The following is a 21,356-nucleotide window of genomic DNA, read 5'->3' on the forward strand; positions in this document are numbered from 1 at the left end:
CGTCAACGGGAGGTTGCGTCTTTCAGAGGCCAAAGAACGCTAAGGGGCTACGAGCTACTGCTAGGGACAATGAGTGCCACAGCTGGAGGCCTCGTCATTGTTCCCGTTCTCGTTCTTCAGATTCAAATTCGGCTACCAAAGTGGAGAAAGGAAGGGAAGGGAGTCTTTTGGGCCCAACGGTGGGAAACGTTATCGGGCCAACAAAACCAAAGGCCTTTTTTAAAGCCCGTTCTGCTAGGGCCCAGTTTGGGGCAAAGAGTTTTGGGCCTCTTGCTGGTTTAGTCCACGAAACAGAAGCAGGTTCTTCTAATGGTGGCCCAGCAGCGCCTTCGTCCTCCAAGCTCCAGCGCTCAGGGTCCTTTGCAAATAAGGTAATGCCAATAGTTCATTCTCAAGTGCCATCAAAGCTAAAAGGCCCCTCAGTCTCTGCAAGGCGCAAAGCGAGAAGCTAGTCGCCAAGCCTAAAGGTGTTGCCTTCTGTCCCGAAGCGTAACCTAGATGGGAGTGGCTCATCAGAAGCAAATCGAGCCATTCTTCAGGGCAGATCAGTCTCCAATAAGGGTGTTCTTTCTTCTGTTCCAGAAATCTCCCAAGATTTCACCGGGGAAACAGAGGGAGACGAAGGGATTTCGCGTTGCAATTTGGTAAACAAAGTGCGTCCTCCTTTCTCAGCTTTCTCTAAGCAGGGTCTTCCTTTGGTTGGGGCTTTTGATCCAAATTTTTTTCCCGACTCCTTTGTTTCTTCTGTTCTTCCTTCTCGATGTCAGACTTTTTTTTCGATTCCGTTGGAGTCAAGCTTTGCCTCTTAGTGTGGTCCCTTTTCGAATTCTCCTGTTGTTGAGCTCAATCGTCGTGTTGGCGTGTCCTGTTTTGAAGGTGCGGCGTTTCCCCTAGAAACCTCTAACTGAAATTTTAAAGACTGCCCTTTCCTTAGGGAATCACTCAGTAACTCAGAGGAGCTTTGTGTCTCAGGCAAGGCTTCATCCCCAAAGCCAAAACCTCCCACCCTCCCGTTGGAAGGTTTTCAGGTTGAGGGACTCACGCCTATGAAATTGGTCAAGGTTCAATCGGCTTTGGAGAGTTTGAGGATTAGAATTGTCAGAGATAATGGAAAATGTGCGGAAGTAGAGAGCAAGAGTACTCTTTCTGCGGATAAGGTATATTTCAAAAGGAAGAGGAAAAATGGTTGTAGAACCCGAGGAGAGGATTAGGTTTGGTTGCTGGTTATGCAGGGTTGTTTTTGTTTACATGAAGATCTTAAGTTGGAATACAAGAGGATTAGGTTCCAAGAAGAAAATTAGGACTGTCAGAAGGTTTTTAAGTACTCGAAGTCCAGATATTGTGATGTTTTAGGAAACAAAGAGAGAAATTTGGGATAGGAGGTTTGTGAGCAGTGTCTGGAAAGGCAGAAGCATGGAGTGGGTTGCTCTTCCTGCTTGTGGGGCTTCAGGGGGGATTGTGATTTTGTGGGATTCAAATAAGTTCAAGTGTACAAAGAAGGTGTTAGGATCTTTCTCTGTAACTGTGAAGTTGAACTCTGGTGAGGATGGGTCTTTTTGGTTAACTTCAGTGTATGGCCCGAATAAGCCTTTGTGGAGGAAGGATGTTTGGTTGGAGCTTCAAGACCTATATGGTCTGACCTTCCCAAGGTGGTGTGTAGGAGGGGATTTTAATGTTATCAGGAGGATCTCTGAGAAGATGGGTGATTCTAGGTTAACATTCAACATGAGGTGTTTTGACAAGTTTATAAGGGAGAGTGGTTTGCTGGATTCCCCTCTAAGGAATGCGGCTTTTACTTGGTCAAACATGTAAGTTGTTCCTATTTGCAAGAGATTGGATAGGTTTTTGTTTTCTTCTGAGTGGGATTCCTTTTTCTCTCAAAGTTTTCAAGAGGCACTTCCTAGATGGACCTCAGATCATAGCCCAATTTGTTTGGAAACTAATCCTTTAAAATGGGATCTGACTCCTTTTAGGTTTGAGAATATGTGTTTGCTCCATCTTGAGTTTAAGGAGAAGTTTAGAGATTGGTGGCAAGAGTGTACGGTTGAAGGTTAGGAAGGTCACAAGTTCATGAGGAAATTAAAGTTTGTTAAATCAAAGTTGAAAGATTGGAATATAGTGGCCTTTGAAAATTTAAGAGAGAGGAAAAAGCTCATTCTTTCGAACTTAGGTAGAATTGATCTAATTGAATAAGAAGAGAATTTGAATCTTGATTTGGTATCAGAAAGGACCTTAAGAAGAAGGGAGCTAGATGATTTGTTATTAAAGGAAGAGGTTCAATGGAGACAAAAATCTACAGATCTGATACCATGACACGAAATATGGGATGAAAAATAATAAGTTCTGCATTTTAGATTGACTATACACACAATCTATATAGGAGATTGCAAGAGAAGAAATAGGAAACAAGAGACATAATAGGAAACTAACTTATTCCTAAATCATAAAACTATCTATTTACAGAAATAGGAAACTAACATAATAGGAAAATAATTCTCCTATTCTATTTACAGCTCAACAACACCTAACCTCTATCACCAAGAGAATACCAAAACCTTCAAGCATCATTTCAATTCCATGGTCGAAATTATTTAGTCTGGTCACATCTAGTGAAAACATTTTTGAAAGGCAAAGGGAAATTAAGTCACTTGATCAATCCAAAGATGAGAAAAGATCATCTTAGATTTAGTGCATGGGATGAGGCAGATTCCATGATCATGTCATGGCTTTGGAATTCTATGCAGCTAGAGATCAGTGGGCCTTATATGATGCTCACTGCTACACGAGAGAGAAGGGAGGTTGTTCGACAAACATATTCCAAAGTACATGATGAAGTTGAAATTTATGAGATCAAAACAAAAATTACAACCACCAAACAAGGTACTTCATCTATGATTGAATATTATAATATCATGAAAGGATCATGGCTTGAATTAGACAACTACTAGAATTTTAAGATGAAGTGTAGTAAAGGTGTTACCCTACTACAATTACTTATAGAACGTGAGAGAATTTTTTAATTTGTTGATATTAATGTGGAATTTGATCAAGTACATGTCCAAGTTCTTGGCAAGGAATCTTTATTACTCTTGAACAAAGTCTTTTCACTCATATGGGCTGAATAAGGATGGTGGATAGTGATGCTTGATAATCCAAACTTCTGAAAGTTCAACCCTTACTACAACTCCTTCTAGTAGCCCATTAAAAATAATGGCAACAACAATAATATAGATTCTTTGGTAAAGGCAGTGGAAACCAAAGTGGCCAATAGGAAGGACAAGCTAATACGGCTCACTCTAATGATAATGTTCCTTCCACTACTCCCAACAATGGTGGTTTTAACAAGGACGAGATTGAAAGACTTCGAAACCTTCTCTCTTCACTAGACAAGTCCAATGCCTCCCGCTCGCACAATTAGGTAAGTATCTTGTTTCTCATTCTCTTGGTGTCTCAAAAGACTGTTTTTCTAGGCCATGGATCATTGATTCAAGTGCCATAGATCACATGACCAACTCCTTTACCTGTTTCACTACATATAACCTATGCCCTGGACACCAAGAAATCAAGGTTGTTAATGGAATGTTATAACCATTGCTAGATAAGGAACCATTAATCTCACACCCTCTCTTACACTCAAATCTGTATTACATGTTCCTAAACTTTCAATTAATCTATTGTGTATTCATCAAATAACCAAAGACTTGAATGTAGTGTAATTTTTTTCCATTCTATTGTGTTTTTCAGGTGCGGATTATGGGGATGATGATTGCACATGCTAGGGAACAGGAGGGGCTTTACTTTCTTGAAACTAGTAGTTGTAATGGTGATCGACTATCTCTTCCTCATCTTTCAACAACATCCTCACCCAACAAAGACCAATTTTGGCCTCACATTTCTGTTTAGGGCATTCGCCTTTTTCTTTATTGAAAAAAATGTTTCCTTTATTATTTACATATTTGGATGTTAACAGTTTTCATTGTGAGACTTGCAAATTGACTAAACACCATCATGTGTTCTTTTCTTTGAGTAATTTTGCATTCATTCATATTGTTGCTTGGGCCCCCCCTCAAATTCCAAATATTTCAAGGGCATGATGGTTTGTGCCCTTCATTAATGATTGTTCTTGAGTGATTTGGCTTTTTCTTCCAAAAAATAAATCTAATGTGAGTAGCGTGTTTCCCATTTTTCACAACATGATTAGCAACCAATCTGGGATCTAAATTAAAACCATTAGATCTGATAATGGGAGCGAATACTTCAATCAAATACTATCCCTATTCATTCAAAAACAGGCATTATTCACCAGTCCTCTTCCACAGATGCCCTATAGCAAATTGGCATTACTGAACAAAAAACAAATGATACCTGTTAGAAGTCACCCAGACCTTATTGCTTCAGAAAAATATTCCTAAGTTATATTGAGGACGGGCAGTTTTGACTAATGCCCACTTAATAAACTGACTTCCCTCTAAGATCTTAGGTCACAAAAGTCTAATAGCTGTTTTCTCTTAATTTTTATTCCAAATTTCATGAATTTTATAGACTATCTCCTAAAGTGTTTGGTTGTATGTCCTTTGTTCATATCCATGATCAATACCATAGCAAACTCAATCCACGTGCTCTCAAATGTGTTTTTTATAGGGTAGTCAGCAACAAATAGGGTCTATAAATGTTATCACCCAAGATCAAGAAATTTTTTCATGTCTATGGATATTACATTTGTGAAACAAGAGTCCTTTTCCCCTGATCCTTATCTTCAGGGGGAGACTTTGATGGAAGATAAGAAGATTTTTCATTCATTGACCTACTTATTAATTCTCCCACCAGCATGATTGACACCACCAACTCTCAACCAACCAACTCCGACCCACCTATAACTATGTCAAAGTCTGATGGTGAAATTCAAGACAAAGTTGGTCCTTCAATCGCCCCACCACTACAGGTTTACTCAAGGTGGAAGCTACCCATACTTGAACTCATGCAACCAAGAAAGGAGTTCCAGGTACTAATTGAACTCTTATAGAGTAAACAAGGGCCAAAAATAAAAACTAAGATTCTGAAACAAGAGCAGAATGCATTGGTGTAATACTTACGCGATGTCTCCAGCAGTTGAAGGAGACCCATATTCATCAAACAAGCGCATTAGGTCCCCAAATTGCCCGTGCAAGTCACCAAATATCTTGACAGGAGCTTTAACAACCAAAACACTTGGTTCATTTGAAAATATGTGTTCTGCATTATCACAAAGATCTCCTATTTCATTGCAGTCCAAGAAAAATTGCCTGCAGACAGGAGGCTTCCACCCACGAGGCTTCAGAAGCTGTGCAATCACCTGACATGGGTGATCCAGGCCATTACAACAAGCACATGAAAAAGCACTATTAGCAGAAACTTAATTCCTCCTACCAATAACATACAGAAGTGGCAGACATGAATACAAGGATAAAAGTCCAAAAGCTTGTTGAATATAGATGAACAAAGCATAAATTTTACATAGCTAAAGATCATATGAACAGAAATCATGATAGAACAGGACCAAAATTGCCACCAAAACTAAGGTCACCCAGTTAAATAACTAATTAATCCTACATAGCACTTCAATAGGAACTAATTTTGACAAAAGTTGACGGTTAAAGAAAAATGAACTGAAATGGAAAAAGAAAAGAAGAAACAGAAAATTAAAAGGTTTCTGGAATAACAAGTTATCTATCAATGATAGTACAACATAGGAATAAACAATATTAAAAGCCAAAAACAAACAAACAAACAAAAGAAGGAAAAAAATTATGATTTTTTTTAGGTATTAGTGACATGCCAATTGCCATTCAATTAATAAATCCATGGATATCAAATCCCTTATAATAAGCAATTGAAATAAGTTCTTGCTAAAAGAAAATAAATGCCCAATGTCACATTTAAAATATACCCAATTTCTAGAAAAGAGTGGAAACTTTACAAAGCTTCCATCCTTTGATTCATTAAGGGAATTGTGATCCCCTCATCTTGAATGGGAATTTTCTGTGCACGTGATTGAGGATTGAGGAAATTCTAGTTTAATGCTGTGCTATATTTTTCTCAGGGTAGCTTTCAAATTGAACCATGTCCATAAAAAAGCCTGAGATAGCTCAATCTGCTTTTCTGGTTGGGAAAATACTTTCTACCCCTGAGTCCTTTCTCATCTATGTTGATACTGTGGTCAAGTAAATACAAGAGGTATCATCTCCTCTGTTAGGGTGAAAATCCAAGTCACATCCTTCATTTGGATTCTGACAAAATTGAGTTACAAGGAGTCCCTGTTTCTACTTGGGAATTAGGTAGTGTAGTAATAAGAAAACCCTGTAACATCACCATGGAAACGAATGTGATTTCTCCCTAGAAGAGGTATCGGCTTATATGTATGCAGAAAAGAAAATGAGATAATGGAGGACTAGCTAGAATAAGAGACTGAGGGAACAGGGAACAAAAACAATAGCTGCTACAGTCTAAAACAGACCCAAGAAAAGTCTTTTTTCTCTTCTCATTTTATGATATATTGATAACAGGTTTGGGTACCTAAGTTAGAGCCTAGATAGTGTTGGCTTTTTGAAAGTTTGGGTACCTACCCTACTTTAGTGATACATATGATTAATGACTACTAACTTAGAAGATGTACAAGACAAGCACACGGCCTCATTCAAAGACCAAGATTCTAATGCAGGGTTATCATAATGAAAACAAAATAAACCAGAGATTTACACAACATATGACCAGAATTCTGAAGTGGATCTGATCAGTGGCCAGCTTAGCTTTGCTGTGCACTTTCAGCGCTCCAGAGTCAACATACATTTTATTTTGCCTTCGTCTTGTTTTGTAGCATCATCAGATCGAATCAAATCAAACCTTACTAGTTAATTTTTAGTCCTCTTCTCAATGATCAAATCCTCTTAATTGAGCGTTTCTCATCTCCCCATTTGAAGGCACCACTAGTTTATCACAATTTCATTTGGTTCTCATTCTATCTTTTCTAGTAGATCACTAATACATCTCAGTGTCATCTATTTGGCTACACTAACCTCTCATACATGTTTGCTTATTAGACCAATAATTTGTACTATAAAGATAGCCCCCAATCCCCATAGACACATCAAGGACTAACACTACAATCACATAATAAGTGAAATATTGCAGAATCTGGCCCCCTAATGAGAAAAAATATTTTCAGCTATTATTTGAGCCACTTCCTTTAGCTATTGGGGGTACAATGTCTATAACATTATATTGAATATAATGCTTGACGAGAAACTGGTATAATAACATGGCCAGTGGTCTGCTGTTTGGGCTTTTAGCATAGAGTCACCATTAACCCTATAAATGGTTGTGAATGACACACTTAACATTGCAGAAGATTACAATGCTTCTAGGAAAGGAATATGTGTTCCATAGTTATAACAGCCATTGTTCAGAATCTTTAGATACACTTTTACCACTAACAAATATCTAATATTGTTTGAAAAAGAAAATTACTTAGTAATACATAGTAAGGCTGTGTTTAGTAGTTACCAACAGTTAATATCCACAATACTATTAATTTAATGTTTCCTATTAATTAGATGGATGATGATAATATAATTGCCTGGAGGTAAAAGAAAAAAGAGGTATCACACCAATTATTGGGCAGTGGGCTGGTTCATAATGTAATAACATCACATTTGTGTATCATTCTACATAGTTCACAGAGAAGCAACTTCTGATCAGTAAGCTACTTGACTGCATCTTTATTTAAATACTCAATACTAAGTGCATCTGATATAGCAAAATCTTTACCTTCTTAGGCACGGTATTGATAGACATTTTCCGATCAAATAATTTCCTAGCAGCAGTTGCATTCTCTGCAGTACCACAACAGACACGCCTACCTTCATTTTCAAACTGGTCAATTGAAAGCTGTCTAGCCATACAATCCAAAGCACTGCCAGTTTCCGTAGCTACCACAACCTATTGGAATATTAAATGATTGGCATCAAAATAAGTCTAAGAAATCACAGCAAATGTCTAAAATTCACTCAACCAATTTAGTAAAACATTGAAATAAGGCAACAAATTCAAGATGGGTAGAATTCCAACACGTACAGCTCTGTGATGCAACCGGACTCCATGTGGAATGCTGCTCAACATAGCTGATTCAGGCATGATCAAAGTGGAGTTCTGTTTCCCAGTTGGGACACCCTTTACCCCATCATCGCTGTCCTGTATTTGTTCAACATCTCCATTAATTTTCCTTGCTTTTGCAGCTGCTATTGCAGCACTAATGGTCTCAGCTTCAGCTGCTGAGGCTTCAACCAAGTACTCAACACTTGTGCCCACTGTCCTGTACAAGTATTTATGTTTTAGTAGTTTGAATCTGATGGCACAGGTATAAGTTTCTGGTAACTTGCCTTAGTCCCTGAAGCATATCCTTTTCTGTGATCATATCTTTACTTGTATCACCATTAATGGCCGAGTCAATAGGAGTTTCCACTGCAACCACGTTGTCGGAAATGGCTTCAGGAAAGGTTTCCCCTGTTCTTTCATCACCACCAGCACACATTCCAGGTAATCTTCCAGTTTGCTTGGCAGCTGCAACAGTTGTTGTGGTTGCTGCAGCAGGAGAAGCATCATTTGTTGTTTCAGCAGCATGACAAATTTCAGCAACAATCAGGTCATCAAGCAACATTCCTGTAGCATCAAAACCAAAAACAATGAATTTAATATTTCACAATCAATGTTTTAGAATGGATTATAAAGGTTTCCCTGTTAGTTCTTAAAAAATACCCAGAAAGTAAATTTACTTACTATATGAATTAAGCCATAGTTAAAGGTGTGCCAGTTGAACCTTATAACCCACCTTGTAAGGGCTCCACAACATGTGATATACCTTTAAACATTATTTTGTTATATTCAAAAAAGTGATGATCAATGCGTATTAGGTCTTTTCTTTCAAAAATTTTTAACATGTTTCTCATTTAGCCTATTTCTTATGTTTAACCATGTCTATTTCCTACAACAAATTTGAACAGTTCTGCACCAAGATTAGCAATGTTCATATAATCAAATAAATAGTTAAATACCAATCATGTTTCTTCTGTGAGATTATGCTAGCATGCTCCTAACATGTTCAAAAAAATTAATATCATTTGGATTTTTTTGAAACTATGATGAAAAAATGCATAAAGATGAATACTTTGGGGAAAAAAAGGGTGGAGGAAAATAAAAATAGGTTTGAACTTAATAAAATTTTCCTACATGCTACTCCAAATTTATTATTTATGACTAATTTTCATTGTATTTGAGTTTCTTTCTTATTTTCAAGGGTAAACCAAACAAGAGAATTTGAATTCTTTTCTACTATTGTCCCTTTCCTAGTACTTTTTGCAATCCAAACATTGCCTCTTGATATTTCTCCTCGGGAGAGTTTAAAAAATTTAGTATTAAGTTTAAAATTCCTATAGGGAGTTAGATAACTTATATACATTCATCTAACATGGGGATGACTCAAATGATAGTTTAAATGCCTCTTCCTTTTTTCTTGAAGTTGTCTAAGCATATACTTGTGCTTGGATATGTATACTAAAAAACAGTTGTCTTATTTACAGTGTTTTGAATAAACGAATTCCAGTTTAAAGAATTTATTATGCGTGTATCAAATGATGACAATAGTTTTATAGTCGATCAAAAAGTGATACTAGATCAACCAAACAGCTTCTCCATAACAATCACAAATAGAGAACTTCTAAAAGTCATTGATTTAGCTAAAAAGGAAAAAATATATATATAAAATAAAAATAACAACTAAAACCACTACCATTGAGTTTATTGGACCATTGCAAAAAATCAAATTGGAAAAATTAATCTTTTTTCTAAATTAAACTTGGTCTAATAATCTAATAAGTTAAAGAATATAAAATGGTACAGAAAAATTGAAGGAAAAGAAAATCTTGAGTCAGGATTTTTGGAAGAAGGAAGAGAGAGGATATAAGATTATCTAATTGTGGGAAATCAACAAAATCCCCTGAATTTAGGGCCTGATCAACTCTAAAGGACCTATATATGGTATATATTACCTGTTAATATTTGCTAGTAGAATTAGTCAATCAATATACAAATTATGATAATTGTAACAGTCAATTATTGACTAGGATAGCTATAAATTAGTGATGAGGACAACTGTAAATTGGGTGTTTGCCTCTTAGACACTACTGTACATGTGTACCATTCTTCAATCAAATATCAAAGTTGTTTTTCAATCAATTTGGTATCAGAGCTACTTTAGTTTCTTGGTCTTAATTTTTTTTTTTTTTTTTTTGCTACTTCGCCTTGCCTTTCTTCCTTATTTTTTCTTGGTGTCTTTGCCTTTCCTTCTCCTAACTTTGGTGTCTGCTCCTTCTTTGCCCCTTTTGAAACTTTTTTCTTCATTTTTTAGTTCTCCACATGGCTGGACAACCTCCAATCACACTTTCATAGTCCCTAAAGTCTCCAATCAACTTGATAATCCTACTCTCCAAATCACCACCCAAAAACTCAATGATCATAATTTCCTTGAGTGGTCTCAGTCAACTAAACTCTTTAAGTCGAGGAAAGATGGGTTATCTACATGGGACAATAACATAACCAAAAACTTCGAATCCTAACTTTGAATCATGGGAAGTTGAAAACTCTTTAATAATGTCCTAGTTATTGAATTCAATGCAACTAGAAATAGCCAGGGATGAAATTATTACTATATATCGCCAATATTTTGGTGATATATCGAGTATCGGAACGGCTTGACACATATATAGGATGGAAATATCGACCATCTGATTTTGTCCTTTTTTTTTCTCCATTTATTGTCGATATTTCGGCGATATTTTGATAATTTACTGATATTTCAACGATATTGCCGATAAATCGGTGCCACGTTAGCTTCCTTTCATTTAAAACTATAAAATTGAAACGGGCTTCAAAAGATCCTGACCTAACTTGCTGCAGCCCAATCCACGCCTCAACAGTGAACAAGATGGGAGCATCCTTTCTTAAATACAACTTCATTTTGCTCCCTATTTCCGAAGTGAGATTCACTTCCACAAAGATTAGAAAAATTATAAACCCAAAGCATGCCACCAAGACTTAAACCCTGGTATTCTGCATGGAACTTTAGTCACTTGCTAGTAAAGCTGTGTTGGTCTTGATTTCATAATATGCATCATATATATTAGTTTAAAAATAAAATTTATTAGTGTGTATATATATATGTACTATAAATTAATTAAAATAAAATTATTGTAAATAAGTTAAATTGAATTATAGTAATTAAATACAAGAAAAATATAAATTTATAAATAAAATTATTAACATTTTTAAATAAAAAATATTTTCACATATATATATATATATATATATATATATATATATATATATAAACATTTCTTTTATATTCTTTAATATATCCAAAATGCATTATATCCTTCAATATATATATATATATATATATATATATATATATATATATATATATATCATTTTTTTGGTTTTTCCTAATATTTTTATGATATTTTTTTTTTATCCAACACATGTCCTTGGTATGACCTAGTTTTTGATAGTGATCACACCAAGTTCTCCCTTTTCATGGTTGATTGTCATTAGAAGGATTGAGAGGACCCCAAGCCGCTAGGGTTGAACCCTTGATGACAAGTTGGCTGATTTGTGACCCCAACATGACTTTCTTTCTACTTTTATCTTGACACACTTCTGGGTTAACCTCTCGGATGTTGGGTAAAGGTTTAGTTCCCAATATACTGTCTCAAACTTCACACAAATTTTTGTTCAATCCTAATAAAAATTTATAGATTTGTTTCTTCTCAATGATCTTGTATTATGATTTCATCTGTTAGGCAATACCATTTGGTGGTTTCAAACATGTGTAGTTGTTGCCAATAGCGAGTTAAAAGAATGAAATATTGATATGTCCAAAATGAAGAAATTTTTACATTACACGTGTTAGAATATTGTCAAAATTCCTAATATTTTAATGATAAATGGGTAAAATATAAATGTTTCCAATGTGACTATTGAAGCCTCCTTTTTACTGTTTCCACTAGCAAATTTTTAACCTCCAATAGCTAGTTGACTCAAATCCTTTATGACTATTGGAGACTTTTTTTAACATTTTCCATCAATAACTTTTCACTTTCAACAGGTAGTTAGACTCTAAAATCCTATAAATAAATCTCATTTTTTCCCTCTTTTTCCTCTCATTTAGCTTATCTCTCATTCTCCTTTGTATCCTGCTATCATCAAGTAGCTTCAAACCATAAAGGTTTGTTGAAGATTGAAATTAGGAAAGATGTGATTCTGAATAAAGAATTAGGCAATCCCGTAATCAAAGGGATTTTGTTCTAATTGAATTAGGAAAGTTCCTATTCTAAGAGTTTTTGTATACATATATGTGTGTGTGTGTGTGTACGTATCTCTGTACATAAGAATTAAGAAGAAGAATTTTTACTTATTATTCTTTGATCCCTCTTCTCTTCTTCATGGTATGAAAACCCTAGGCTCATTAGCCTCGGAATCAAGAAGAGACCATTCTCAACCTTCATTGTCGAGTTTGAAGATCAAAAGTTGACCTTCATTGTCGGCCTTTAAAGGCGTCCCATTCATCTAAATCACACAACTCCTGCTGGGGTTGTCACTCTCATAAAAATTGCGAACTCATCACAAAGATCGCACCATCATTACACCATCGCTCTCTCTAAACCGCGCCACTGTTGGAAGCACAGAGCACGTCAACTCCTCCTTGTGACGAAGTCGTCCTCTTCTCACATAGCTATCACACCACTGCTAGAAAAGTCGTGTTACCATCTTCATTGAGATCTCCTCAACCGGAGCTAGAGACCGTTGTCAAAACCGTTTAGCTAGCACCATCACAACAAACAGCCTCACAACGTCGTTGTCACTGTTGGATATCTCCGTCGCAATCGCCGTTGGATCTCATCATCGTCGACATCTCTGCCTCGCATCTACCTTTCCTATTGCTAGCAAAGTGTCATAGGATGCTTCAAATGAGCCTCCCCATGGGTTTATATAGAGCCCAGGAAGCTTCTGGAGACTCCTACACTTAGCCATTGGTGGGAAGAGTGTGGAAGATTCTAGAAATGCCTAGAGAAGTCCACACATCTCTACATTATGATGGGAGGCATGAGAGGAGTCCAGGGCTTTCTAGAGAATTCTAGAGGTCTCTTGTACATAGGCTTGTACATAGAATGATGTAGGACATTCTAGAATATTCTTGAATTGTAAGGAACCCTCCAAGGTTCCAGAGAGTTCCATTGGTGCCTATAAATAGGTGAGGGCCTCATTTGGCCAAGAAATGAAGCAAGTGAGTCCTCAAAGCACTTGTAAAGGCTTCCTTGAGTAATAAGAGCTTTTATTCTTAAGAGTTGCCTACTACACCTTCTACAACTTCCGAGTCGCGAGTGTCTTAGCCTAGCAAGCTAAGCATTGGGAGTAAGGCTGACTTAGCAAGATCAAGTGTCTTGACTTGTCTAAAGGCCGCATGAGTTTAGAAAACGACTAAGTCTGTGACAAGTGGTATCAGAGCGTGGCTACGAAGCGAACATAGTAAAGGAAGCATGTCGGGCTCTAACGTGGAGGAGACTAGCGAACAAACCCGCAGGAGGGAGATTGAGCCTACTACACGGGGCAGGGGCAGGAAGGATAAGTCTCGTGACGCCATAACCAACATGGAGGCAAGGCTAGCCAAGGTAGAGTTAGCCATGGCAAACACCTGGGAAGGGGTGGACTTGATCGAGCAAGGCATGGAGAAGGGCTTAGAGGATCTAAGAAAGCAGATCCAAGACCTTCGCGAGGGGGTGCTAGGCTCGCAAGTTCAGCCGGTGTCACACGAGGAGTTCATGTCCTTCTAAGACAAGGTCATGAACATGTTCGCTAGTGTGGAGTCAATGGTGGAGGCCCTAGCTGCGCACATGGAGGCCTAAGACCAGGAGATTCGACAAGAGCTAGCCATCTACAAGACTGTAGTATCAGCACGAGTCATGGCCACTCATGAGGCACCGAGGGTGGAGGTGCCCAAGCCACACACGTTCAGTGGCAAGAGGAATGCCAAGGAGCTGGATAACTTCTTGTGACACATGGAGCGCTACTTTGAGGCTATCGGACTGACGGATGAAGCCACTAAGGTACGCACCACGACCCTCTACCTCACTGATAATGCTACTCTATGGTAGCGTCGAAGGTTTGCCGACATAGAAAAAGAGACGTGCACCATAGACACATGGGATGCCTTTAAGCAAGAAATCAAAAGGCAATTCTACCCTGAAGATGTGGCTTACCCAACAAGGAAGAATATGAAGCATCTCAAGCACACGGGCTTGATCCATGAGTATGTCAAAGAGTTCTCTACGCTTATGCTTGAGATACCTAACATGTCCGAGGAGGAGCTACTATTCAACTTCATGGACAACTTGCAAAGCTGGGCCGAGCAAGATTTGAGGAGACGTGGTGTCCAAGACCTAACCATGGCTATGGCGGTAGCAGAGTCCTTGGTAGATTATAGAAGGGGAGACTCCTCCAAGCCCAAGCCACCATCCAAGGGTAACCAGGCCAAATGTGGGGAAGACAAGGGATCACGAGGCTACACTTCTAAGGAAGGATCAAGCAAGACCCTAGTGGCAAGGATGACAAAGGCAAGAATAAGCGGAAGGAGTTCACGCCTAAGACCAATTACTTCCTATGTGATGGTCCACACTGGGCACGGGACTGTCCTAAGAGGAAAGCCCTAAATGCTATGATCGAGGAGAAGGAGAAGGAGAAGGAGGGCGATGCTCAGGTGGGGTCGTTGCAACTCCTAAACGCCCTTAAGGCCAAGCCGATGCCTAAGACGCCTCAAAGCAAAGGGCTAATGTATGTAGAGGCCCTTGTGAATGGGAAGGCCACCAAGGCCCTGGTGGACACTGGTGCCACTCATAACTTTGTCTCAGAGGATGAGGTAAAGAGGCTAGAGCTCCAAGCATCCAAAGAAGGAGGTTGGCTCAAGACAGATAATTCAGCTACCAAGCCATCACACGGAGTAGCTCGCGGGGTGACTATGCACATTGGTTCATGGGAAGGAAGGGTTGACTTCACAGTGACACCCATGGACGACTTCAAGATGGTACTAGGGATGGACTTCCTACGGAAGGTCAAGGTCGTGCCACTACCTTTCCTACGCTCAATGGTTATCCAACAGGAGGAGAAACCATGCATGGTCCCTACGGTCACCGAAGGTACGCCCAAGACCCCTATGTTATCGGCTATGCAAGTAAATAAGGGGTTAAAGAGGAAAGAGGTGACCCACCCTTAAGGAAGAAGGGGATGATGGGTCGGAAGAACCCATGCCTAAGGAAATCGAGGGAGTCCTTGAAGAGTTCAAGGACGTGATGTCGCATGAGTTGCCCAAACGTCTTCCTCCTAGGAGAGAGGAAGACCATAAGATCGAGTTAGGGTCGGGAGCTAGGCCCCCTGCTATGGGGCCATATAGGATGGCACCGCCCAAGCTGGAGGAGCTAAGGAGACAACTTAAGGAGTTGTTGGACGCAAGGTTCATCCAACCATCCAAGGCTCCCTATGGCGCGCTGGTCCTGTTCCAGAATAAGCATGATGGGTCCCTACGGATGTGTATCGACTACTGGGCACTCAATAAGGTGGTGGTAAAAAACAAGTACCCTATTCCGCTCATCGCTGACTTGTTCGATCAACCTGGTAGGGCGAGATATTTCACGAAGCTGGGCTTAAGGTCAGGCTACTACCAAGTTAGGATTGCGGAAGGGGACAAGCTGAATACCACATGTGTGACCAGGTATGGCTCATTTGAGTTCTTAGTGATGCCTTTCGGACTCATCAATGCCCCAACAACGTTCTGCACCCTCATGAACAAGATCTTCCACCCTTACTAAGACAAGTTCGTGGTGGTATACCTGGATGACATAGTCATCTACAGTAACACCCTAAAGGATCACGTAGAGCATTTAAGGAAGGTCTTCAAGATCCTAAGGCAGAACGAGTTATATGTGAAGAAGGAGAAGTGCTCATTTGCTAAGGAAGAAGTGAGCTTCCTCGGGCATCGCATCAGAGATGGCAAACTGATGATGGATGATAGCAAGATAAAAGCCATCCAAGAATGGGATCCACCAACCAAGGTACCTCAACTCAAATCTTTCCTTGGTTTAGTTAATTACTACCGGCGGTTCATCAAGGGCTATTCGGCAAGGGCAACTCCACTCACTGATCTTCTTAAGAAGAACAAAGGATGGGAATGGGACGAAAGGTGCTAACAAGCCTTTGAGGATCTGAAGAAGGCTATGACTGAGGAGCCGGTGTTGGCACTACCCGACCACACCAAGGTTTTTGAGGTACACACGGATGCCTCAGACTTCGCTATAGGGAGAGTCCTTATGCAAGAAAGGCACCTGATCGCATTTGAGAGTTGCAAGCTCAATGACACTGAAAGGTGCTACACGGTGCAAGAAAAGGAGATGACCGCCATCGTCCTAGAGGCACTATCTTCTAGGGTCTCACTTCATAGTGAAGACCGATAACATTGCCACTGGCTACTTCCAAACACAGAAGAAGCTAAGTCCTAAGCAAGCTAGGTGGTAAGACTTCCTGGCCGAGTTCGACTATACGTTGGAGTATAAGCCAGAAAGTGCTAATCATGTGGCTGACGCTCTAAGCCGAAAACGGAATTAGCATCCATGACGAGCCAGCCCCAAGGAGACAATAATGTATCTTTAAAAGGAGGGACTGCAACATGATCTAGTGGCTAAGAGCCTCATCGCCCTGGCTCATGAAAGGAAGACTAAGCAGTTTTGGGTAGAGAACGGCCTACTCTACACTAAGGGAAGACGACTCTATGTGCCTAAGTGGGGGAACATAAGGTGGAATCTGATTAAGGAGTGCCATGACACCAAGTGGGCTGGGCACCCCGGGCAACAACGCACTAGGGCACTACTTGAGTCAGCTTACTATTGGCCTCAAATACGGGATGAAGTTGAGGCCTATGTGAGGACTTGTCTTGTGTGCCAATAAGACAAGGTGGAGCAACGACAACCTAGAGGCCTGTTGGAACCACTACCGATAGCAGAACGTCCATGGGATAGCGTCACCATGGACTTCATCATCGGGCTACCCAAGTTGGAGGACAACGACTCTATCATAGTAGTAGTGGACAGGTTCAATAAGTATGCAACCTTCATGATTCGTGCCTAATTAGTGTCTCAGCTGATTTGTGTCCAGCTGGTGTTCCTTGATGGCGGGAGTAATCAACAAAATTTATAACCTATTACACCATGAACTAGGGTAGCAAAGAAAAAGCTACTATAGCATAGTGGCTCTAGGATCGTTCACTGGGAGGGTACTCAAACTGAAAATGATACCAATTCAAAGTGAATTGGTGCTGTTTCATTTCAAGATTAGCTTAAGAAATAAAACACAAATTTTGGTAGAAAAAGGTTTGGACTTAGATTAACAACATAGCAAGTGATGGAAATTACTTAAGAGAAAAACATTCCTTGGAGATTCAGGTTCACAGGGGAGGTTCCTCATGCAAAAGCATAGCTCCGGTCAGTTGGTTCATTTCCTTGCATTAGAGAATTAACATAAAGTCAATTCTCTAACAGGTGCTGCACAAATGCATCCCTCAATTGGATTTCAGCTTTAATTCTCTCACTGATGCAACTTGCAATGGTTCGAGTCTCTCACTTAGCCTTTACCATTCAAGGTGATCTTTAACCTTGGATTACCCGTCAAAAGCTCGCAAGAGATAACTAATGGATGTCTCCTTAGAGTCCAAAAGCTTACCAAGTGTTGGCTATTCTAGAAAATCCTACCTTCAAGTCACCTACCAGAGGCTCGCAAGGGGTAAACTAGTGCATCTCCATGGTTAGAGATCACTTGCCTTACCAAGTGTTGGCCCAGGTGACTCAAGGGCATTTTAAGTTAACTAAAAACATAGAAACCATTCACGGGACACACTTTCTTTTCATTCATAGCTGAAACCACAAAGCTTCTGATTCTTGCACTTGGAACCTTTCCCGGCAACCTTAACTCCAAGGAACTAAAAGGTTTAGTTACTCATTCTCTGGGGAAAATTCCTCAGAGAGTGCATAACTTAGTAAATAAATAAAAACACAATCAAAGTGAGAAGGTAAAGCAGAGCTCAAGCTCTGTATTTTACTTCCTTTGAAACTTTTACAAAAGGTTCATCACCCTCAGAACAGGCTCCTCGGGCTCTATTTATATCAAAATTACATTAATAGCTATTACATGGATATTTAGCCATTTTCCTAACTTAAAAGCTAAGGAATCCTATAATTGGTTGGATACAAGGAGAATTTTGGGATTTATACAACAAAAATCTGATGAAAAATATCTCCAAGTGTCGGTTACAAATATCGGGAAGCACTAAGGACCATTTCGCAGGTGAAAATGAGGTCTGCTAGATTTCGCAGATGTACAAAAAGGGCTGCGAAATTACTTCGCAGCAAAAGGTTGATTCCACACCGCTGCGAAGTTGGCTTACATCTTGTGGTGTTTGGCTTCCATCGCGTCGTGAAACTTCAGGGGAAATCCATAGCACTGTGCAAAAAGGCTGTGAAATCATTCCGCAACAAAAGGGTGATTTCGCAGCACTTTGCTAAATCCTTCCTTTAGCTTGGAGTGATTGGCTTCCAACGGCTGTAACTCTTTCATTTCAACTCCGAATTGCATACCGTTTGAAGCATTGGATTGTTGACTTCCTAAGCTTTTAAATGACATATAGCATGCATAAATTGGACTTCGGGAAGTGCTCCAAAAGTAGCTGACACGACTGTCATCAAGAATGCTTCATGGCTGATTTCTCTTTCTTTTCCTTGCATTCCGGATTTGCTTATGGAAAAGGGTTTCAAAGCTTTGATTCTTCATGCTTCTGCTCTTTCCATTGCTTTGCCAAGGATTCCAAATAACTCTCCTCAATCTCATAATGCTTTGGTGATCAAATTACTAACAAAAACACCAAAACTTACACAATTTGATTAGAATTGATTGCAAAGAGCCTTAACATGCTAATTGGGTTAAAAGGCACTAACTACTACTCAAAAGTGTTTAAAAGGATTAATTACAAGCTATCAAATAGCACATTTTGAGTAGTAATCACTTCATAGCAGCCCCAATTGACTACACCGCAGAGGAGACAGCAAGGTTATTCTTAAAGCACGTAGTCAAGTATTGGGGGTTGCCTAAGTATATCATTAGTGATCGTGACCCACGATTCATTGGGAAGTTTTGGACGGAGCTCTTCAAGCTTATGGGTTCGGAGCTTCACTTCTCCACAAGCTTTCACCCACAGACGGATGGGCAAACTAAGAGGGTGAATGCCTTACTGGAGCTATACTTAAGGCACTTCGTGAGTGCCAACCAGAAAGATTGGGCTAAGCTGCTAGACATAGCCCAGTTTTCATACAACCTACAAAGGAGTGAGGCAACCAATAAAAGCCCGTTCGAGCTAGCCACAGGGCAGCAACCGTTAACTCCTCACACTCTAACGATAGGCTATACGGGGAGAAGTCCAGCGGCTTTCAAGTTCGCAAAGGGGTGACACGAGCAAACTGACATAGCACGCTCATACTTGGACAGGCCGCTAAGAAAATGAAGAAGTGTGCAAACAAGAAGCGATGTCACACAAAGTACAAGGTCGGAGACATGGTGCTTGTCAAGCTCCTTCCTCAACAATTCAAATCCCTAAGGCCGGTGCATAAGGGCCTTGTGAGGAGTTATGAAGGACCCTTCCCCATACTTGGGAAGGTCGACAAGGTGTCCTATAGGGTTGAGTTACCAACAAGGTTGAAAATTCATCCCGTCTTCCACGTAAATTACTTGAAACCATATCATGAAGACAAGGATGATCCAAGCCGAGGGTTTTCTAAGAGGTCACCCACAACGGTTGTGACCTCCTATGACAAGGAGGTGGAACACATCATTGCAGACCGAGTCATCAGGAGACGAGGTGTGCCTCCTGCTACGGAGTACTTAGTAAAATGGAAGGGACTACCAGAGAACGAGGCTAGCTGGGAGCCAGCAGATGCACTATGGCAATTCCAGGAGCAAATTGAGTGGTTCCGGGCAAAAGGTGCGACGAGGACGTCTGCGGCTTAGGTGGGGGAGAGTGTCACAGGATGCTTCAAATGAGCCTCCCCATGGGTTTATATAGAGCTCAGGAAGCTTCTGGAGACTCCTATACTTAGCCATTGGTGGGAAGAATGTGGAAGATTCTAGAAATGCCTAGAGAAGTCCACACATCTCTACATTATGATGGGAGGCATGAGAGGAGTCCAGGGCTTTCTAGAGAATTCTCTAGGTCTCTTGTACATAGGCTTGTACATAGAATGATGTAGGATATTCTCGAAGATTCTTGAATTGTAAGGAACCCTCCAAGGTTCCAGAGAGTTCCATTTGTGCCTATAAATAGGTGAGGGCCGCATTTGGCCAAGAGACGAAGCAAATGAGTCCTCAAAACACTTGTAAAGGTTTCCTTGAGTAATAAGAGTTTCAATTCTTTAAGAGTTGCCTACTACACCTTCTACAACTTCCGAGTCGCGAGTGTCTTAGCCTAGCAAGCTAAGCATTGGGAGTAAGGCTGACTTAGCAAGATCAAGTGTCTTGACTTGTCTAAGTGCCGCACGAGCTTAGTAAACGACTAAGTCCATGACAAAAGGCTCTTAAGGTTAGGTCTTTAAGTTTGGCTATTTAAGCATTATAGTGATAAATATATAAAAAAAAACAAACAAACAAACAAAAAAGGAAAAATGTCTAAGGTATCACAAACTACTACTTTCATCAATCCTTTTGAAGGAGTGATTACCACTCATAACATAGGAGAATTGTAGAATATTCAAGCGATATACAAAGTTAATGGTAAGAATTATTTGAAATGGTCATAGCTTGTTCATATCTTTTTGAAGGGAAAAGGAAAATTAAGTCACTTCCTGGGAACTGGACCAAGCAGAGAAGACTCTCGGTTTGATGCCTGAGATGAAGAAGACTCAATGATTATGGCATGGTTATGGAACTCCATGACACCTGAAATTAGTGACACTTGTATGTTCTTGACAACTGCTAAAGACATTTGGGATGCAATTCATCAGACATACTCAAAGACACTAAATGCAGCCCAAGTGTACAAAATAAAAGCTAAGATTAGAGCAACTAAAGAAGGAAACAAGACAGTCACAGAGTATGTCAATATGTTGATCACTATCGATGTATTGAGACAAAATGCCTTGAGGATGCAGCAATCCTAAAGAACTACATCGAAAAGGATCTAGTCT

The 21,356-nt window shown here is 39.7% G+C and overlaps 1 protein-coding gene across 5 annotated transcripts in view; it reads right to left on the bottom strand.

Annotated features, from left to right (window-relative positions):
• The window catches only part of LOC117927608 (serine/threonine-protein phosphatase BSL3-like), a 97,603-nt gene that overhangs the window by 24,350 nt on the left and 51,897 nt on the right, over window positions 1-21,356 (bottom strand). For all 5 annotated transcript variants that reach the window (XM_034847214.1, XM_034847216.1, XM_034847217.1 and 2 more), the window contains 4 exons: window positions 8,415-8,694; window positions 8,110-8,347; window positions 7,804-7,974; window positions 5,094-5,332 (listed from right to left, as the gene is read on the bottom strand). In XM_034847214.1, coding sequence (XP_034703105.1) covers window positions 5,094-5,332; window positions 7,804-7,974; window positions 8,110-8,347; window positions 8,415-8,694 — 928 coding nt within the window. The remainder of the gene's footprint in view (window positions 1-5,093; window positions 5,333-7,803; window positions 7,975-8,109; window positions 8,348-8,414; window positions 8,695-21,356) is intronic.

Source organism: Vitis riparia, chromosome 13 (genome assembly GCF_004353265.1).
Source record: "Vitis riparia cultivar Riparia Gloire de Montpellier isolate 1030 chromosome 13, EGFV_Vit.rip_1.0, whole genome shotgun sequence".
Taxonomy (NCBI): Eukaryota; Viridiplantae; Streptophyta; class Magnoliopsida; order Vitales; family Vitaceae; genus Vitis; species Vitis riparia.